Here is an 18,303-nt window from a genome sequence, read left to right as displayed (position 1 = left end):
GTTTCGTGTGATTTGTTTTCTTGTGTGAGCCACCATTGCCACCTGGTGGGGAAAGTAGCACCAGCGTAACTTGATGACCAAACCCCTGCATACCCATTGAAACCAGTAGAGGGCCGAGTGAATTCATTTAGAGAATTCCACCTCTAGATGTTCTGCACGTCTGACCTTTACATTATTGCACTAAATATGTTCGAAATAAAATACTAACTTACATTCAAATGGACAAGTAGGCCGAGAGAAAAATGCAGCCCAAGAAATGTAAGGGAATTTCCAAAAGTTTATTTTTCAGTAATGATCAAATGCAATAAAATATACTCTTAGAGAAATAATAAATATACACATTTTTTTTTATAAACAAAATGCACAATTTACAAAAACTTCCACTGTGTGCCTCGTCCTATGTCTATTAGATATTAGACCTTATTACAGTTATAGCTGTTAATATCATTAATATCAATATTATTCATAATAATATTTAATTTAAGGTGGTTTGACACCTCTCTAGACTCCTCTGAGAGTTCCAGACCTTGTGCTATACTCATTATTCTATCATATTTTTTTCTTGAGGTTTAAAGACTCAGCCTCTACAACTGACAACTTCATAATATAGATGCCATATAGTATCTTTCATTAGATGTCTGATAGACCGTTCATTCATTTTATCATGTGTAAAAGCTTATTCCACACAGTGTGAGTTTAAATAACTTTTCACAGACTGTTGCATCTCCCTTCACAGAAGCCTGAAGACGGACCGGTCTGTCTCAGAGGTCCCTGTCTGTCTGTCTGTCGGTCGGGTCGGGTCGGGTCGGGTCTGGTCTGGTGTCCCCAACCCTCATATCCATGTCCTGTGAATGTGAAAATGTTCTAATGATCTGTGTAATGTATGTTCCATGCCCATAGCAGTTAATATCCACCTCCAGTTCCCGTTTGCAGAATCTTTATATGTAGATCTTTGTATGTTCTAGGATTATGGCACATAACAATGCTCACTCAGGTATGGAGACAGTGTGTGTGGAGAGAGCTCCACTGTGTGGTCAGGAGGTGAACAGCAGGTAAGTGATAAGCAATGTTAGCAGGTAGGTGAGAGAGTCGGTGGTGCCAGTGTTGGGCTGGGCTGAGCTGGGGGTGGGCAGGGCAGAGGGGGAAGCCTTGCTGGGGGCCTCCATGGAGGGGTAGAGGTCTGCCCTCCTGCGCTGCTCTTGGTGGGTGAGGGCGGGCTCCACTGTCACGTAGCCATTGGTTATCCTCACATTAGGCTGAGGAGGTGTGGTGCTGGAGGGTGAGAACCAGATCAGTCAGGTTAACTGGAACACTGCAGTAGTTTCTGACAGATCTTGTTACTGTCTCTCGCTGTGTGAGGGCTCATCCTGTCCTATGAGTGTGCAGTTACACTGTCTGCTTCTCTTCATGTTATGATACTCTTTGTTGCCATTGGATTGTTTCAATACAGAGCTAGAGACAGTGTGTGTGTTTGTTCTCCTCTCACCTGTCACCAATGCGGACCCACAGGTCACTGAAGAGGCGGGGGCGGCTGTGACCACGGTGGGCCTTCCGGGGGCGCTTGTGTCTCCCAAACTCCTCCAGCTGGCTCAGGCTGTCTGGCAACAGCATGTGGGGCAGCTCCTCATCCTCCAGCCCCTCCAGCCCATCATCCAGGTCTGAGGGACTGGTCACCCAGTCAGACGGAGAGACTGTACCCGCATCGGAGCCCCCATCGCTGGGGCTTTCTGTTGGTTCTCTGTGGGAACTATGCTTATTAAATATTAGAACATTGTGATATAGACCTGGATGTATGTTCCCTCATCACTAGAATAGATGAAAGATAACAGAATAATGTTGGTGAGTAGTTTATTTATGTTATGTAATATATTTTAGGGAGGTTCTCCTTCGAGGTTGTGTGTGAATGTGAAATGGTGCGTGGTTTAAGGAGACCTGACCACCACGGTTCTCTCCAGCCTACCTATAGGCTCCAAAGTGCTTTGAACGTCCAACAGGGACACAATGTCCTCTGTGCTTGTAAAGAGTTTACTGAGTATCCAAATCTGCCACAAGGGAGTAACCCCTCTGACCACCCTGACAACTCAATACCTTAGAAATGTATCCTTACCATATTCATTTGCTTGAAGTAGTCAAGGATGTAACACGGTCAGATAGGGCAAAGTAAGCTTTCCGTTACATTGCTTTGATCGACACCGTCATACGAGAGCAGGAAAGGAGGATACATTTCACAAGCATTGGAACTTGGTCCTACACTAATCCACATTCCTTACCTGTCATTTATGCCACTTCCTTCCCTATCTGATTACCGGTAGTTGCCTGTAGGCATAGATCTAGGATCAGAAAACACTCTAATTGACCTTAACGTTTAGGCGCAACTTCTGCCTACTATGCATATGAAGGGTCATATTGCTTTCCCGTCAGTAAACACCCTGGAGGTTTGACCTCCCAATGAGGCCCCAGATCCAGACCACACACTGTTCAGCTCTGTGTTAGCCAGTATTACACTGTCTACAGATGCTGGCTGCTGTGGGCTACAGCCACTCTACACTGAGTCACTTTGTTTTGGTTCCTTTTGTCATAATCTCTCTATTGAGCAGAAAACACATGATGCCTCTGGGTGCAGGCCCAGTTTTGAGGTTTACACTTCATAACCTCCGGAAAAGCTTCCTGCCACATTGTATTGTTGTCAGCTCATATCAGAGAGCACAAAGTGTTTGGAGCAGTTTTGTGTGTTTTTCGACCACAATCAGTCAGTTTTTAAAGCAGAAGTGTTGTGGCCCGCAGCTCGGCTGAGGCTGGGCCTGGGCCTGCTCTGTGTATGAGCCAGGGAGGCATGGTTTTGTTACAGCTGTAATTCGCAGTGAAGGAAGTGAGTTTGTAAAAGCAGTGGATGGAGGAGATGTTTTACTGTAGCTCTGCTTTATGTGATTTCCCTTGTTGTTCCTCATTTGTCCATTTTCACCCTGGTTCCAGTGAGTGCTGCAACCATTAGCACTGCTATTTTAATGGGCCCAACCTGCACGGGCCTTAGATCAACCCCCCAGGTCCTGCTGCTGCTGCTGCTTGCAGGGTGATAGGGAGCCTGTCCCAGCATGCGGGGTGTTCAGGGGTGGGAAAGTTCACTGGGGAGACTGGGGACTGGTTTCCATGAGGAGATGCAGCACCCCTCTTCAGGAGGCAGATGGTTGAGGCTCTTTCTGTGAGGTGGCCATGCCAAGGGGCTGCTGGGAGCGGGCTGGCCTACCTTTCACAGTTGGCGGGGGGAGGGAGAGATGGGGGAATCAAAGGATTCCTACATAGTTGAGGTCTGGTTGTAAAGGTGTACTACATGTACTGAAGCATGTGTGCTACATTTAGCACATCTATGTGGTGTCAATTAGTACATGTCATGTGTTTCTGCTCTGGAGTGAATACGGTTGATGTGGTATCGCAAACTTCCGTGGTAAATTGTGTGTTTGTGAATGTTCATATGAATTAGTGCCCAATGCCCATACACATGTCAATGTGTGTGCATGTGTTTTGGTTGTGGCCCTACGGTGTGGGTGGGGAGTGTCTCTGTACTCACTCTGTGATTGGTTCCTGGTAGTGTGATGGTGCGTGCACCACCTTGTAGCCCTCCTGTCTCAGGATGTCCAACACACTGTGGTTCCCCAGGAAGTGACCTAACAGGAAACACAACAGGTCAGTTCACATCTCAAATAATGCTGTACATGATAGACAGGGCCAAGAGTTTTCCCTGATCAGGCCATGTGGTCCAGAAAATGTCTTCTCCTTAGTCATGATGACAGGCTACAAGATAGTCTCTAGTCTAAAACAGAGGTCTGAAGAGACAGGAATACAGGGGTTCCTGCCGAGAGTACTTTGTGAACCGACTGCAAACCAATTTCACATGTAGAATATCACGAAAATGTCGGTAGTCAGACGCCAACAGCTCACTGAATGATTGGTAGATGAATTGGAGATCCACATTTGGTCCGATGTGTTCAACTGTTTAAGGTGGCAGACAGGCCATCCTTAGTTCCTAACATATACTGACCCTTGATCTTTCTCTGCACTTGTTCCTATGTACTGGCCCTTATTGACCCCATATTGTAGTGCACTCTGCTCCTGGCCCCCTTCCCCAAACCCCTTGTTTTTTTCTGATTCCTTCATTCTGACATCAAACAGACAGGTCCCAGCCACACACTGATGAAAGCAGTTTTATTCCTCCCTACCGTGAATAATCCCAGGTGTCACTCAACCCAGTAATACGGCCTAATGCTCTCTGACATCACCCCCCCCCAGCACGCTCCCCCAGCTTATTAACAGCACGCTGGCAATCTTCAAGGGCCCTAGCTCGCCTGCTTTCCAAAACCTCTATTTTATTATTATGATTTTTCTGATCATTCCTGAGGGGAGAAAAGGCGGCGCTACACTTTCTTGGCGGCGGAGTTCAAAGACTGCGTGGGGATTGGCAGGGGAGGGAGGAGAGGCTACCGCCGAGTGTCGGTCAGATCAGACGGCCAGATTACAGCACTCTCCCTCCACCACACCAAGCCCCTCCAGAGAAGAGAGAAGAGGAGGGGACAGACACCCTATTGAGGGGCCCAGACTACTCCTCTCCTCTTTTCTCCTCTTTGACTTATTTCTCCTCACCCCTCCTCTCCTCTCTTCCCTCTACTCTCCACTCCTCCTTTCTACTCCTTTCTTCCTCTCTCCTATCCTCTCCTGCCCCCTCCACAGCAGAAGGCTGCTCCCAGAATGGCAGATTCAATGACCCCCATGTCTTTGTCAAGCAGATATTTCATTCATTTCAGCTATGAAGCCCTTTTACCGTCAGTGAAAAAAGTCCTGTGCATCCAGTCTGTTAGGTCATTCCAGTCTGTTAGGTCATTCCAGTCTGTTAGGTCATTCCAGTCTGTTAGGTCATTCCAGTCTGTTAGGTCATTCCAGTCTGTTAGGTCATTCCAGTCTGTTAGGTCATTCCAGTCTGTTAGGTCATTCCAGTCTGTTAGGTCAAGCTGTCTGTTTGACGTCTTATTTTCTCACTTTTAGATAGTGTGTAAGTGTGTGTGAAGGGGCCTGCATATGTGTGTATGGTCATCTCCCTAACGAGACACCAAACAGCCACAGGGATCAGGACTGTAGCCAGGAACACACGCCTGCTACAGGGGGACAAGTGCACCCTCCCGTCTGTCTGGTCTGACCTGTCACTCAGAGTGAATGTGTGTATTCACTGTCTGTGGTCAGACTGTTTCTGACTCAAGAGACCATTAGAGGAGGTCGAAAATACATTTCTGATATCTTGCGTTCCTCTCTCTTTCTTGATTTGTGAGGGCGCTGTCACGTATCCCCTGTATGATCCGGAGCCTGGCGTCTTTGGTACCTGAACCCTGTGGCTAAAATGAATCCTGGACCTGCGTGTGTAAAGGTTCCAAGATCTGTGACCAGAGTACCAGGTATTGTGACACGACAGCGGAAGTTGCGTGGAACTTTAAGTCCGTTGTAAACAGGCAAGCTTCCTAACGCCACGTAGAGTGTGTGCCGCGCAAATCCCCCCGTGAAATGGTTATTTTCAGGTCTTATGAAAGCAAAACATATTCTGTAGAATTTTCACAAACCATCCAAGAAATCAAACCAGGTTACCAAATGTGAAACACCTTCAATCACTCACCCACACCCAAAACATCTACACAAATAAACACCCATACACAAACAAACAAATACACCTGCACCACACACCAACACACACATTTAGTAGCCACACACATCCCTCTAAAAGTAGAAGTAGATCCTCCTCCCTGTAAACAGACTTCTGTGGCTCTGTCCGGTATGTGGCCCTACTCGGCCAGCCAGTGTGTTTATTTGGTGGCCACACTGATGATTTAGACCACTGAGGATTTAGACCACTGAGGATTTAGATCACTGATGATTTAGATCACTGTAAACAAAGTGGTGCTAAGAAGCAGTAAAAGAGAGGCAGGCGGCTCATAGGGCAAACCCAAAACAAATCCATTATGGGCTTAATGAGAGAGAAGTCCTGCCTTCTTATGGATCTAATAGCTCTTTCCTGCCCTGCCCTGCCTGCTGTTGTGCCACTGGTCAGGGTAGACTGGAAAATCCTGGGCTACAAACACACTCCTACCAGGGAGTTCCTCCTCAATCCAGAGTTAATTACTTTTCTACAGTAGCTTCCCATCTCTCCCTTCCAAAATATGCCCCCTCCCTCATTCTTTCTTTCTATCTCTCTCCTAATCTCTCTGTATCTATTTTCCTCTATATTTTTCTTTCTCTCTCCCTCCCCATCCCTCTCTCCTCTATAGTAGCGTGTATCTGGTTGCCACCCAGGCTGAGGGGTTTGTGGGGTCAGCACCTTATTACTCACACCGCCTGTCCTCACTTGCACCCCTCCTTCCCTCCACCCCTTTCTCCATTCCTTTACCCATCCCTGCTTCTACCCACCCCTGCACCCTGTCAATATAATCAAGCAACGCTGGATGAGGAGAGGATATAGAGGTAATCCCTATAACAGAGGTCGGCAACAGGCAACAAAACAAGTGTTTTTTAAGTTTTAAAAATAAAGATAAAGATAATGCTTTTGGGCTTTTTTGTTGTCAATGTTCATTGTCCAAATTATAATAACCCCCAGACCATCCACAGCTGAATCTAGGCATTAACTCCACATTTTAAAGTTAGGCATTAACCTTAGGCTCCTTCTAATTCCCTCTCCTCCCGGAGGAACTTGGCTCTAGGACCATGCCTAAGGACTACCTGACCTGATGACTCCTCGCTGTCCCCAGTCCACCTGGTCGTCCTGCTGCTCCAGTCTCAACTGTTCTGCGGTTATGGAATCCTGTGCTACCTTGTCCCAGACCTGCTGTTTTCGACTCACTCACACACACTCTCTCTCTCTCTCTCTCTCTCGCTCTCATATCTGCTGTATGCTCAGCTATGAAAAGCCAACTGACATTTACTCCTGAAGTACTGACCTATTGCACCCTCTACAACCACAGATTATTATTTAACCCTGCTGGTCATTATGAACGTTTGAACATCTTGAAAATAATCTGGCCTTAATGGCCATGTACTGTTATAATCTCCACCTCGCACAGCCAGCAGAGGACTGGAGACCCCTCAGAGCCTGGTTCTTCCTAGGTTCCTGCCTTTCTAGGGAGTTTAGGGAGTTCTAGGGAGTTTTTCATTGCCACCATGTTGCTGTATGTAAATGCATTTGACTTGATTGATTTAAGGTTTTGGGATAGGTGTAAAACAAAAATCGCTAGCAATGCCTTAGCAAAACCGAAACATTCTTGAAGGTAACAGCTCTCTCTGTTGTCCCTAGTGGCCGGTTTCCATGTCATCTCCTGACGTCCTAAAACATGAATTGACGTCGAATACTGACTTGTATCAGGGGTGACTTAGCTGGTCCTATAATATAGAGCGTGATGAGTATAAGGACAGATTTAAGGAAAGAGGGAGACTGTATCAGCATCAGAAGAAGGAGAGAGGGATCCATGCCCTCAGAGAATGGGCAGTCAGGATGGCTGGTGGACCCCTGTGGGGAAGGAAGAGGGTGGAGGTAGGACACTGATGTAGACCACAACACACAGAACCCACGTTGGGCACTGTTGCAATGCTGCAAACAAACACAAGCTGTTGCTTCACAGGCTGTGGAACAACAGACCATGAAAAAAGAGATAAGAAGAGAGGGATGGGTAGAGAGAAAGGGGTGGAACCAAGCCCCACAAAACTGGACTGAAAATAATGATTCCTCTACCCTGATTGGAAATGTGAGTGCTATCTGATGTTTGGGTGTGTGTGTGTGTTCATGTGTGCATTTGCGTGTGAGTGCATGCATTGACAACGTGTGTGCGTGTATGCATGTGTACGTTCACATGTGTGTGTGTGTGCGTTCACGTGTGTGTGTGTGTGTGTGTGTGTGTGTGTGTGTGTGTGTGTGTGTGTGTGTGTGTGTGTGTGTGTGTGTGTGTGTGTGTGTGTGTGTGTGTGTGTGTGTGTGTGTGTGTTGAGATGCTCGGGGGAGTCCCTGTCTGACTCTATCCCAGTACTGTAGTTCAGAGTACTATTCCACAACGTGAGAATGAGTAATGTAACAAAGGTTTAATAACTCCAGCATCCCTGCACCTTAACCCTGGGTGTACATTTGCACCTCTACAGTACAAGCACATCTATAAATCACCTCCCAGCCTCCCAGTCTGCAAACCGAGGGAGAGAAATCCTAGCCGCAGTGCATCTGAACCAGCTGAACCATGGCGTTGAACAGAGTACCTCTCGCTTGACGTGTAAATCTAAAGTAAGGAATCCCACTATTTTAGTAGAAGGGTTTCCCCTCCTCCTCATTCCTCTCCTTGTCTCTCCCCTTCTTCTCTGTAATGATTTTATATCCTATGTATTAGGCTTAGGAGGTATACCGTATATACCGTATACCGGGGTATTAAGAAATACTGACCGTATGATTTTCAGTGCCATTTGGGTCACCCTTAAAGCTTAAACCCCCTCGGTTTCATCGCTACAGCTTATAACTAAAAGTTAAATATCTAAGATTTGCCAAATAAATTATGTCAGGGCTCCAGCTATGCATTTGGTTGGCTAACTTGTTAAGTAAGTAGCGAGCTTGCCAGCTCAAGCCACTCGGTTACAGCAGAGACAATCAATCCCCTTCTGGATCAAGATCCCTGCTGCCAAAATTCGTTCTGTGCATAAAAAAAAAAAAAAACAAGTTTACCTTTGGAAAGAAATAGCGGCCCTTATTTCACCTTTATTTAACCAGGTAGGCTAGTCGAGAACAAGTTCTCATCTGCAACTGCGACCTGGCCAGATAAAGTAAAGCAGTGCGACACAAACAACAACACAGAGTTACACATGGAATAAACAAACATACAATCAATAATACAGTAGTAAAATCGATAAACAACATGTGCAAATGAGGTAGGATAAGAGAGGTAAGGCAATAAATAGGCCACGGTGGCGAAGTAATTACAATATATCAATTAAACACTGGAATGGGAGGGTTTGCAGAAGATTAATGTGCAAGTAGAGATACTGGGCTGCAAAATAGCAAGATAAATAAATAAATACAGTATTGGGATGAGGTAGTTGGATGGGCTATTTACAGATGAGCTATGTACAGGTGAAGTGATCTGTGAGATACTCTGACAGCTGGTGCTTAAATCTAGTGAGGGAGGTAAGAGTCTCCAGCTTCAGAGATTTTTGCAGTTCGTTCCAGTCATTGGCAGCAGAGAACTGGAAGGAAGAAATTGGCTTTGGGGATGACCAGTGAGATATACCTGCTGGAGCGCTTGCTACAGGTGGGTGGTGCTATGTTGACCAGTGAGCTGAGATAAGGCGGGGCTTTACCTAGCAGAGACTTGTAGATGACCTGGAGCCAGTGGGTTTGGCGATGAGTACGAAGCGAGGGCCAGCCAACAAGAGTATACAGGTCGCAGTGGTGGTTAGTACACAGGGCTTTGGTGACAAAACGGATGGCACTGTGATAGACTGCATCCAATTTGCTGAGTAGAGTGTGAGAGGCTATTTTGTAAATGGCATCGCCGAAGTCGAGGATCAGTAGGATGGTAAGTTTTACGAGGGAATGTTTGGCAGCATGAGTGATGGATGCTTTGTTATGGGAACTGTATGAAGGTATGAAAATCTGGACACCAGCCAACCCTACTATGCATGCAGCCCAATGAGTGCCTCCATCAGAGAGGGGTGATGACCGATGACCGGGATCGATCGTGTTCCAGTCCTGTTCCCCAAATGCACACTGAAAATGAAGAAGACTTCTGCAGCATTGCACACACTATCAAACTGTCGGGCCAAACGAGAGTTCACTCCAGAGAGCCGGAATAGCTATCTTTATATCCTCCTTTCTTACTTCTGATGAGCTGGTGGCAGCGCACGGTGAAGGCTCCGTGCAGGATTTTGCGACTGGCCATTTTTTATATGTAATACATGGAATTATTCCTTGAGTAATTTGCAACCTTTTACAGCTGTTTATGTAATGACCTGGAGCCAGTGGGTTCCAGGTCATTACACCCTCTTCTACCCCCTGTGGGTGAGACCCTCGGAGTGCCTTGACTGGTGGGGTGTGATGACCGACAATTGTGAATGGTCGTGTCCCGATCCTGGTCCCCCAATGAACCAAATCAGCAATAATAATTTGTATATTTATACTCATCTACCCCCTATAGGTCAACCAAGAGGTACCGATGCACCAAGTCCAGAACCAACAGGACATTGAACAGCTTATACTCTACAGACGATGCAATCTCAACCACATTGCACACTTCCCTAACTCATCTGGAAAAGAGGAATACCTATGTGAGAATGCTGTTCATCGACTACAGCTCGGCATTTAACACTCTGGGTCTCGACCCCGCCCTGTGCAACTGGGTACTGGACTTCCTGACGGGCCGCCCCCAGGTGGTGAGGGTAGGCAACAACATCTCCACCCCGCTGATTCTCAACACTGGGGCCCCACAAGGGTGCGTTCTGAGCTCTCTCCTGTACTCCCTGTTCACCCACGACTGCGTGGCCACGCACGCCTCCAACTCAATCATCAAGTTTGCGGACGACACAACAGTGGTAGGCTTGATTACCAACAACGACGAGACGGCCTACAGGGAGGAGGTGAGGGCCCTCGAAGTGTGGTGTCAGGAAAATAACCTCACACTCAACGTCAACAAAACTAAGGAGATGATTGTGGACTTCAGGAAACAGCAGAGGGAACACCCCCCTATCCACATCGATGGAACAGTAGTGGAGAGGGTAGCAAGTTTTAAGTTCCTCGGCATACACATCACAGACAAACTGAATTGGTCCACCCACACAGACAGCATCGTGAAGAAGGCGCAGCAGCGCCTCTTCAACCTCAGGAGGCTGAAGAAATTCGGCTTGTCACCAAAAGCACTCACAAACTTCTACAGATGCACAATCGAGAGCATCCTGGCAGGCTGTATCACCGCCTGGTACGGCAACTGCTTCGCCCACAATCGTAAGGCTCTCCAGAGGGTAGTGAGGTCTGCACAACGCATCACCGGGGGCAAACTACCTGCCCTCCAGGACACCTACACCACCCGATGTTACAGGAAGGCCATAAAGATCATCAAGGACAACAACCACCCGAGCCACTGCCTGTTCACCCCACTATCATCCAGAAGGTGAGGTCAGTACAGGTGCATCAAAGCTGGGACCGAGAGACTGAAAAACAGCTTCTATCTCAAGGCCATCAGACTGTTAAACAGCCACCACTAACATTGAGTGGCTGCTGCCAACACACTGACTCAACTCCAGCCACTTTAATAATGGGAATTGATGGGAAATGATGTAAAATATATCACTAGCCACTTTAAACAATGCTACTTAATATAATGTTTACATACCCTACATTATTCATCTCATATGTATACGTATATACTGTACTCTATATCATCTACTGCATCTTTATGTAATACATGTATCACTAGCCACTTTAACTATGCCACTTTGTTTACATACTCATCTCATATGTATATACTGTACTCGATACCATCTACTGTATCTTGCCTATGCCGCTCTTTACCATCACTCATTCATATATCTTTATGTACATACTCTTTATCCCCTTACACTTGTGTGTATAAGACAGTAGTTTTGGAATTGTTAGTTAGATTACTTGTTGGTTATTACTGCATTGTCGGAACTAGAAACACAAGCATTTCGCTACACTCGCATTAACATCTGCTAACCATGTGTATGTGAGAAATAAAATTTGATTTGATTTGAAGTCCTAAGGCGGCTAAATACTTAACCAAATAGCTACCCGGACTATCTGCATTGACCCTTTTTACAAGGACTTTTATGGACTCATTACGTATTCTGCTGCTACCTCGTACCCTGTACATACTGCACATCCACTCAGTACTGTAACCCCTTGTATATTTACTACCTGTCTCATTATTAACACCTTGTATATAGTTAAGTTATTATATCTGCACATCCACTACTGTAACCCCTTGTATATAGCCAAGTTATTACCTCGCACCCCTGTACATCCACTCAGTACTATAACTCCTTGTATATAAAGTTATTACCTCGGACTGCACATCCACTCAGTACTATAACTCCTTGTATATAGCCAAGTTATTACTCGTACCCCTGCACATCCACTCAGTACTGTAACCCCTTGTATATAGCCAAGTTATTACCTCGTACCCCTGTACATCCACTCAGTACTGTAACACCTTGTATATAGCCAAGTTATTACCTCATACCCCTGTACATACACTCAGTACTGTAACACCTTGTATATAGTCAAGTTATTACCTCATACCCCTGTACATACACTCAGTACTGTAACTCCTGCAAGTTATTACATGCACCACTCAGTACTGTAACACCTTGTATATAGCCAAATTATTACCTCGTACCCCTGCACATCCACTCAGTACTGTAACACCTTGTATATAGCCAAGTTATTACCTCGTACCCGTAAGTAAGCCCGTAAGCATTTCACTGTTAGTCCACACCTGTAGTTTATGAACCATGTGACAAATACAATTTGATTTGACTTTGTTGTGCACGCTCAGAGACCCACGGTCTCCTGAAAACATGAACCAAGTCAGGACGTCTGTAGGGGTCAGTGGATGGACCAAGTCAGGACGTCTGTAGGGGTCAGTGGATGGACCAAGTCAGGACGGCTGTAGGGGTCAGTGGATGGACCAAGTCAGGACGGCTGTAGGGGTCAGTGGATGGACCAAGTCAGGACGGCTGTAGGGGTCAGTGGATGGACCAAGTCAGGACGGCTGTAGGGGTCAGTGGATGGACCAAGTCAGGACGGCTGTAGGGGTCAGTGGATGGACCAAGTCAGGACGGCTGTAGGGGTCAGTGGTCAGGACTGCTGTAGGGGTCAGTGGATGGACCAAGTCAGGACGGCTGTAGGGGTCAGTGAATGGACCAAGTCAGGACGGCTGTAGGGTCAGTGGATGGACCAAGTCAGGACGGCTGTAGGGGTCAGTGGATGGACCAAGTCAGGACGGCTGACAGTGGATGGACCAAGTGACGGCTGTAGGGGTCAGTGGATGGACCAAGTCAGGACGGCTGTAGGGGTCAGTGGATGGACCAAGTCAGGACGGCTGTAGGGGTCAGTGGATGGACCAAGTCAGGACGGCTGTAGGGGTCAGTGGATGGACCAAGTCAGGACGGCTGTAGGGGTCAGTGGATGGACCAAGTCAGGACGGCAAGGGGTCAGTGGATGGACCAAGTCAGGACTGCTGTAGGGGGTCAGTGGATGGACCAAGTCAGGACGGCTGTAGGGGTCAGTGGATGGACCAAGTCACGGCTGTAGGGGTCAGTGGATGTACCAAGTCAGGACGGCTGTAGGGGTCAGTGGATGGACCAAGTCAGGACGGCTGTAGGGGTCAGTGGATGGACCAAGTCAGGACGGCTGTAGGGGTCAGTGGATGGACCAAGTCAGGACGGCTGTAGGGGTCAGTGGATGGACCAAGTCAGGACGGCTGTAGGGGTCAGTAGATTTCTGTTGGAACATTTCAAGTGTTTCCCGCTGGCTTTAAATATTTAGACTGTCTGGCTCAGTCTGTCTGCCAGACCCCACATGCTACTGTCACTGCTGCTAACCTGCTGGCAGAGAGAGACAGAGAGAGAGAGAAGGGGGAAAAGAGAGTGGGGAAAGAAAGAGAAAGTGTACAGGGAGAAAAAGAGGGAAAGAGAGATGGGGTCGACAGGGACTTGCAGGGGTTGGGCCTGTGGTGGGTTTAAAACATTTAGTGAAAATTGCCCCCTCTGTTTGTTTTTGTTGCTGACAGCTGAGGTCTTAACTCCTTGTCTGCTAGGACGGGGGGGGGGGGGGGGGCAGCTGGCAGGCGTCTGGAGAAAGGTTCCCTATCTTGCACACACACACATACGCTGACTGCTGTGCGATGTAGACACGTGATAGAAGCCATGGCATCTCGTAGACCCCCACGATGGTCTATTTATCTCTCTCATCTGATTCCTTCTCCACCTTTCATCATTTAATTTCCTGCCCTCCAACTTTCACCTCCTCATCCCCTCTTTATTGCAATAAGCCCCCTCTGCTACATGCTAGTCAGGTTTAGCTCTCAGATCAGCTGATACATAATAATTCATAACAGACTTTACACAAATTGTGTCCATGCAAAACGTGTGTGTGTGTGCACGTGTGTGTGTGTGTGTGTGTGTGTGTGTGTGCACGCGTGTGTGTTTTTGTGTGCGTGCCAGAGAAAGTGTGTGTGCGTGTGTATTTGTATTAGCCAGAGGAGAGTTATGGAGATGGAGTGAGAGTACATGTTGTAATGCAATGTGGCGTAGCAGTCATTAGTGCTGAATGAGCTGTGATATGTTTTCAAGAGACTAATGAAGCATGCAATCTACCCGCAGTCTAATGAGCCCTCCATCTAATTAGAGCTGCCTGGGAATCCCACCAGCACACCGGATAACGCTAAACCAACCCTCAGGGCCTGAGAGGGACAGAGTCTATGGGCCTGACAGAGAGAGAGAAGCTAGCACTATGGGCCCAAACTCCTAATTTTAGACTAGATTAGTTATCAGTAGTTATTTTAATGATAACGGGGGAAGGTGTCATACATAATATATTACGGGTCAGGAAAAATATTCACTACCGTTCAAAAGTTTGGGGTCACTTAGAAATGTTATTGTTTTTGAAAGAAAAGCACATTAGTTGTCCATTAAAATAACATAAAATTGATCAGAAATTCAGCCGTTACAAATGTAGACATTGTTAATGTTGTAAATGACTATTGTAGCTGGAAACAGCTGATTTTAATGCAATATCTACATAGGTGTACAGAGGCCCATTATCAGCAACCGTCGCCTCTTCACTGTTGACGTTGAGACTGGTGTTTTGCGGGTAATATTTAATGATGCTGACAGTTGAGGACTTTCTCAAACTAGACACTCTAATGTACTTGTCCTCTTGCTTAGTTGTGCACAGGGGCCTCCCACTCCTCTTTCTATTCTGGTTAGAGCCCGTTTGCGCTATTCTGTGAAGAGAATAGTACGCAGCGTTGTACGAGATCTTCAGTTTCTTGACAATTTCTCGCATGGAATAGCCTTCATTTCTCAGAAACAAGAATAGACTGACGAGTTTCAGAAGAAAGTTCTTTGTTTCTGGCTATTTTGAGCCTGTAACCAAACCCACAAATGCTGATGTTCCAGATAGTCAACTAGTCTAAAGAAGGCCAGCTGTATTGCTTCTTTAATCAGGACAACTGTTTTCCGCTGTGCTAATTTAATTGCAAAAGGGTTTTCTAATTATCAATTAGCCTTTTAAAATGATTAACTTGGATTAGCTAACACAACGTGCCATTGGAACACAGGAGTGATGGTTGCTGATAATTGGCCTCTGTATGTAGACATTCCATTAAAAGAATCAGCCGTTTCCAGCTACAATAGTCATTTACAACATTAACAATGTCTACATTTGTAACGGCTGTCTTGGGAAGAAGGTGAGGACCAATGCGCAACATGGGACGTGTTCATCTTTTTTAATGTAAACTGAACACTGAATAACAAAACAACAAAGAAACAACCGGAACAGTTCTGTCTGGTGTCGACACACACAGACTGAAAACAACCACCCACAAAACACAATAGAAACCAGGCTCCCTAAACCTGGATCTCAATCAGGGACAACGATTGACAGCTGCCTCTGATTGAGAACCATACCAGGCCAAACACAGAAGTAGAAAATCATAGAAAAACTAACAGACAACCCACCCAACTCACGCCCTGACCATACTAAAACAAAAGACAAAACAAGGTCAGAACGTGACAACATTGCATTTCTGATCAATTTGATGTTATTTTAATGAACAAAAAATATGCTTTTCTTTCAAAAACAAGGACATTTTTAAGTGACCCCAAACTTTTGAATGGTAGTGTATGTAAAATATGTAATAATGTCAATAAAATGTTTGTGAGAGATTTTCATGCTGCTGCTTTGCGCTGTATAGAGACTGTAAGGAGAGTTGGAGACAGGCAAGTGATGAGGCTCCACACTGGGTCTGCTGCTAATGGGGAGATGACTGATGCAAAGATTACGTTTTAATATCGCACCTCTTCAGCTCTGACTTGTGGTGGATCTAATATCAGACAGACCTTGTATGTGTGCCTGTGTGTGTGTGCGCATCTGCCTGTCTTGTGTGTGTGTGCGTGTCTGTGTGCGTGCGTGTATGTTTGAGTTAAAGACGTATGCAAGACAAAAAAAGCTGACCCCCGCCCCAGCCCAGTGACACGGGAGACGGGGCCTGTGCATCGTCAGTCTCACGCACGGGAGGGGGTGAGTAGGAGAGGGGGAGGCAGGGAGTGACACGTTAGCCCAACAGGGTGGACACTAAAACAGGACAGAGGCACCACTGTCAAATAATACAGCCACACTGATACAGTAATACAGAAACACACATTCACAACACAACAAACACACACACTGACACACCTGTACAAATACAATACAGAGCTATCAGTGCAAGACCTCTAGTCATCTTTCACTTGTGTCCCTTTGTTTCTCCTCCTATCCTTCTGTACTCTTTTCTGTATCCATAAAACGTTCCTACTGGGAGGAGGGGATGACATGGAAAGACAGAGTGAGACAGAGCAGATGGAGTTAAAGAAGAGAGAGAGATGGCGTCAGTGTGATACAGGGGGGATGGAGGCAGACAGGAAAGCAGACAGAGACAGACGAGGAAGAGAGAGAAGAGAAGAAAGAGAGAACGAGGGAGACGTTGTGACAAAGCAGGAGATATCTAGAGTGGAACAATAGGACCATGGTTTCAACAGAATGGAAAAACCTGCACTGAAATATTCTTTGTTTTAATATTATTTAAAAAAAATCTAAAGTCTGAACAAACAGACACGAACAATAACCTAGTATAGATAAACACACATACACAGTGCACACAAAAACTAAATATAAATATTGATTATGTATTTTATTGCTGTAGTCATTAATAAACAACTATCTAGGTCATACAACTCACAACTCACAGTCCCCTTACAGACACACATGTATACACACACACACGACGAACACACACCAACAAACACACACACACACACACACACACACTGCAACACACTTTCTCAGTGAAGTGGTGGCTGGGCTGTGGTTGCTGGAGGAAATTCCAGGGGATGTTTTCAATAATAGAACGTAGGCAGCAGCAAGGAATTAGCAAATGAGAACCTTCTGAAACACTGCTCCAACACACTGCCGCACCACCTCCTCCCCATCAAACTGATCATGAATATTAGTGTGTTATGTAGAGGTGGTGTGTGTGTGTGTGTTGGCCAATGAAAGAGAAAGTGCTTGTGAGTGTGCTCTTAACCAATTCCTATCAGCTGGTGCTGTGTGTCATTCTGTCCATGGAAAAGTGTACAACATTGTCTTGGCCAGATCACCAGTGTGGTATGCTGTACTTCCACAGTCCTTACAGTAGAAGGCTGCTGCCCAGGATTCTGGATGTTACACCACAGTAACAGTACAGTAACAGTCTGGCTCTTACAGTACAGTCACATGATGAGCTCCCTGAAGAACAAAGCACTGAAGATAAAAGGAGCAGATGGGGGAGAGAGATAGATAGAGAGAGGAAGGGTGGAGATACTGCTGGATACATCTGTATATAAAGTCAGTTCCTGTGAGAACAAGTCCACCTGTCCCAACTAGAGGTCGACCGATTATGATTTTTTTCCAATGGCAATGCCGATACCGATTATTGGAGGACCAAAAAAGCGGATACCGATTAAAAAAATTAAATGTATTTGTAATACTGAATAAACCTTTTTCTCCCCAATTTCGTGGTATCCAATTGTTATTATCTACTATCTTGTCTCATCGCTACAACTCCCATACGGGCTAGGGAGAGACGAAGGTTGAAAGTCATGCGTCCTCCAATACACAACCCAACCAAGCCACACTGCTTCTTAACACAGCGCGCATCCAACCCGGAAGCCAGCCGCACCAATGTGTTGGAGGAAACACTGTGCACCTGGCAACCTTGGTTAGCGTGCACTGTGCCCGGCCCGCCACAGGAGTCGCTGGTGCGCGATGAGACAAGGATATCCCTACCGGCCAAACCCTCCCTAACCCGGACAACGCTAGGCCAATTGTGCGTCACCCCACATACCTCCCGGCCGCGGCCGGTTACGACAAAGCCTGGGCGCGAACCCACCCGCTGGTGGCACAGCTGGCGCTGCAGTACAGCACCCTTAACCACTGCGCCACCCGGGAGGCCCATGAACACTTTTTAAAAACTTAATATAATACATGAA

At 46.4% G+C, this 18,303-nt stretch overlaps 1 protein-coding gene across 2 annotated transcripts in view; it reads right to left on the bottom strand.

Moving 5' to 3' along the window:
* Positions 1-259: 259 nt before the first annotated feature.
* The window catches only part of LOC118359189 (metalloprotease TIKI2-like), a 113,200-nt gene continuing 95,156 nt past the window's right edge, over positions 260-18,303 (bottom strand). Inside the window, exons 5-7 of one of the 2 annotated variants that reach the window (XM_052480479.1) lie at positions 3,566-3,662; positions 1,487-1,747; positions 260-1,272 (exon numbers count right to left, since the gene is read on the bottom strand). In XM_052480479.1, the coding sequence (XP_052336439.1) occupies positions 1,035-1,272; positions 1,487-1,747; positions 3,566-3,662 (596 nt within the window). In that variant the 3' untranslated portion in view covers positions 260-1,034. The remainder of the gene's footprint in view (positions 1,273-1,486; positions 1,748-3,565; positions 3,663-18,303) is intronic. The other variant, XM_052480480.1, reaches the window with a different exon arrangement.

This window comes from Oncorhynchus keta, chromosome 26 (genome assembly GCF_023373465.1).
Source record: "Oncorhynchus keta strain PuntledgeMale-10-30-2019 chromosome 26, Oket_V2, whole genome shotgun sequence".
Classification (NCBI taxonomy): domain Eukaryota; kingdom Metazoa; phylum Chordata; class Actinopteri; order Salmoniformes; family Salmonidae; genus Oncorhynchus; species Oncorhynchus keta.
The sequence above is the reverse complement of the archived record's forward strand: the minus strand, read 5'-3'. Positions and strand labels throughout refer to the sequence as shown.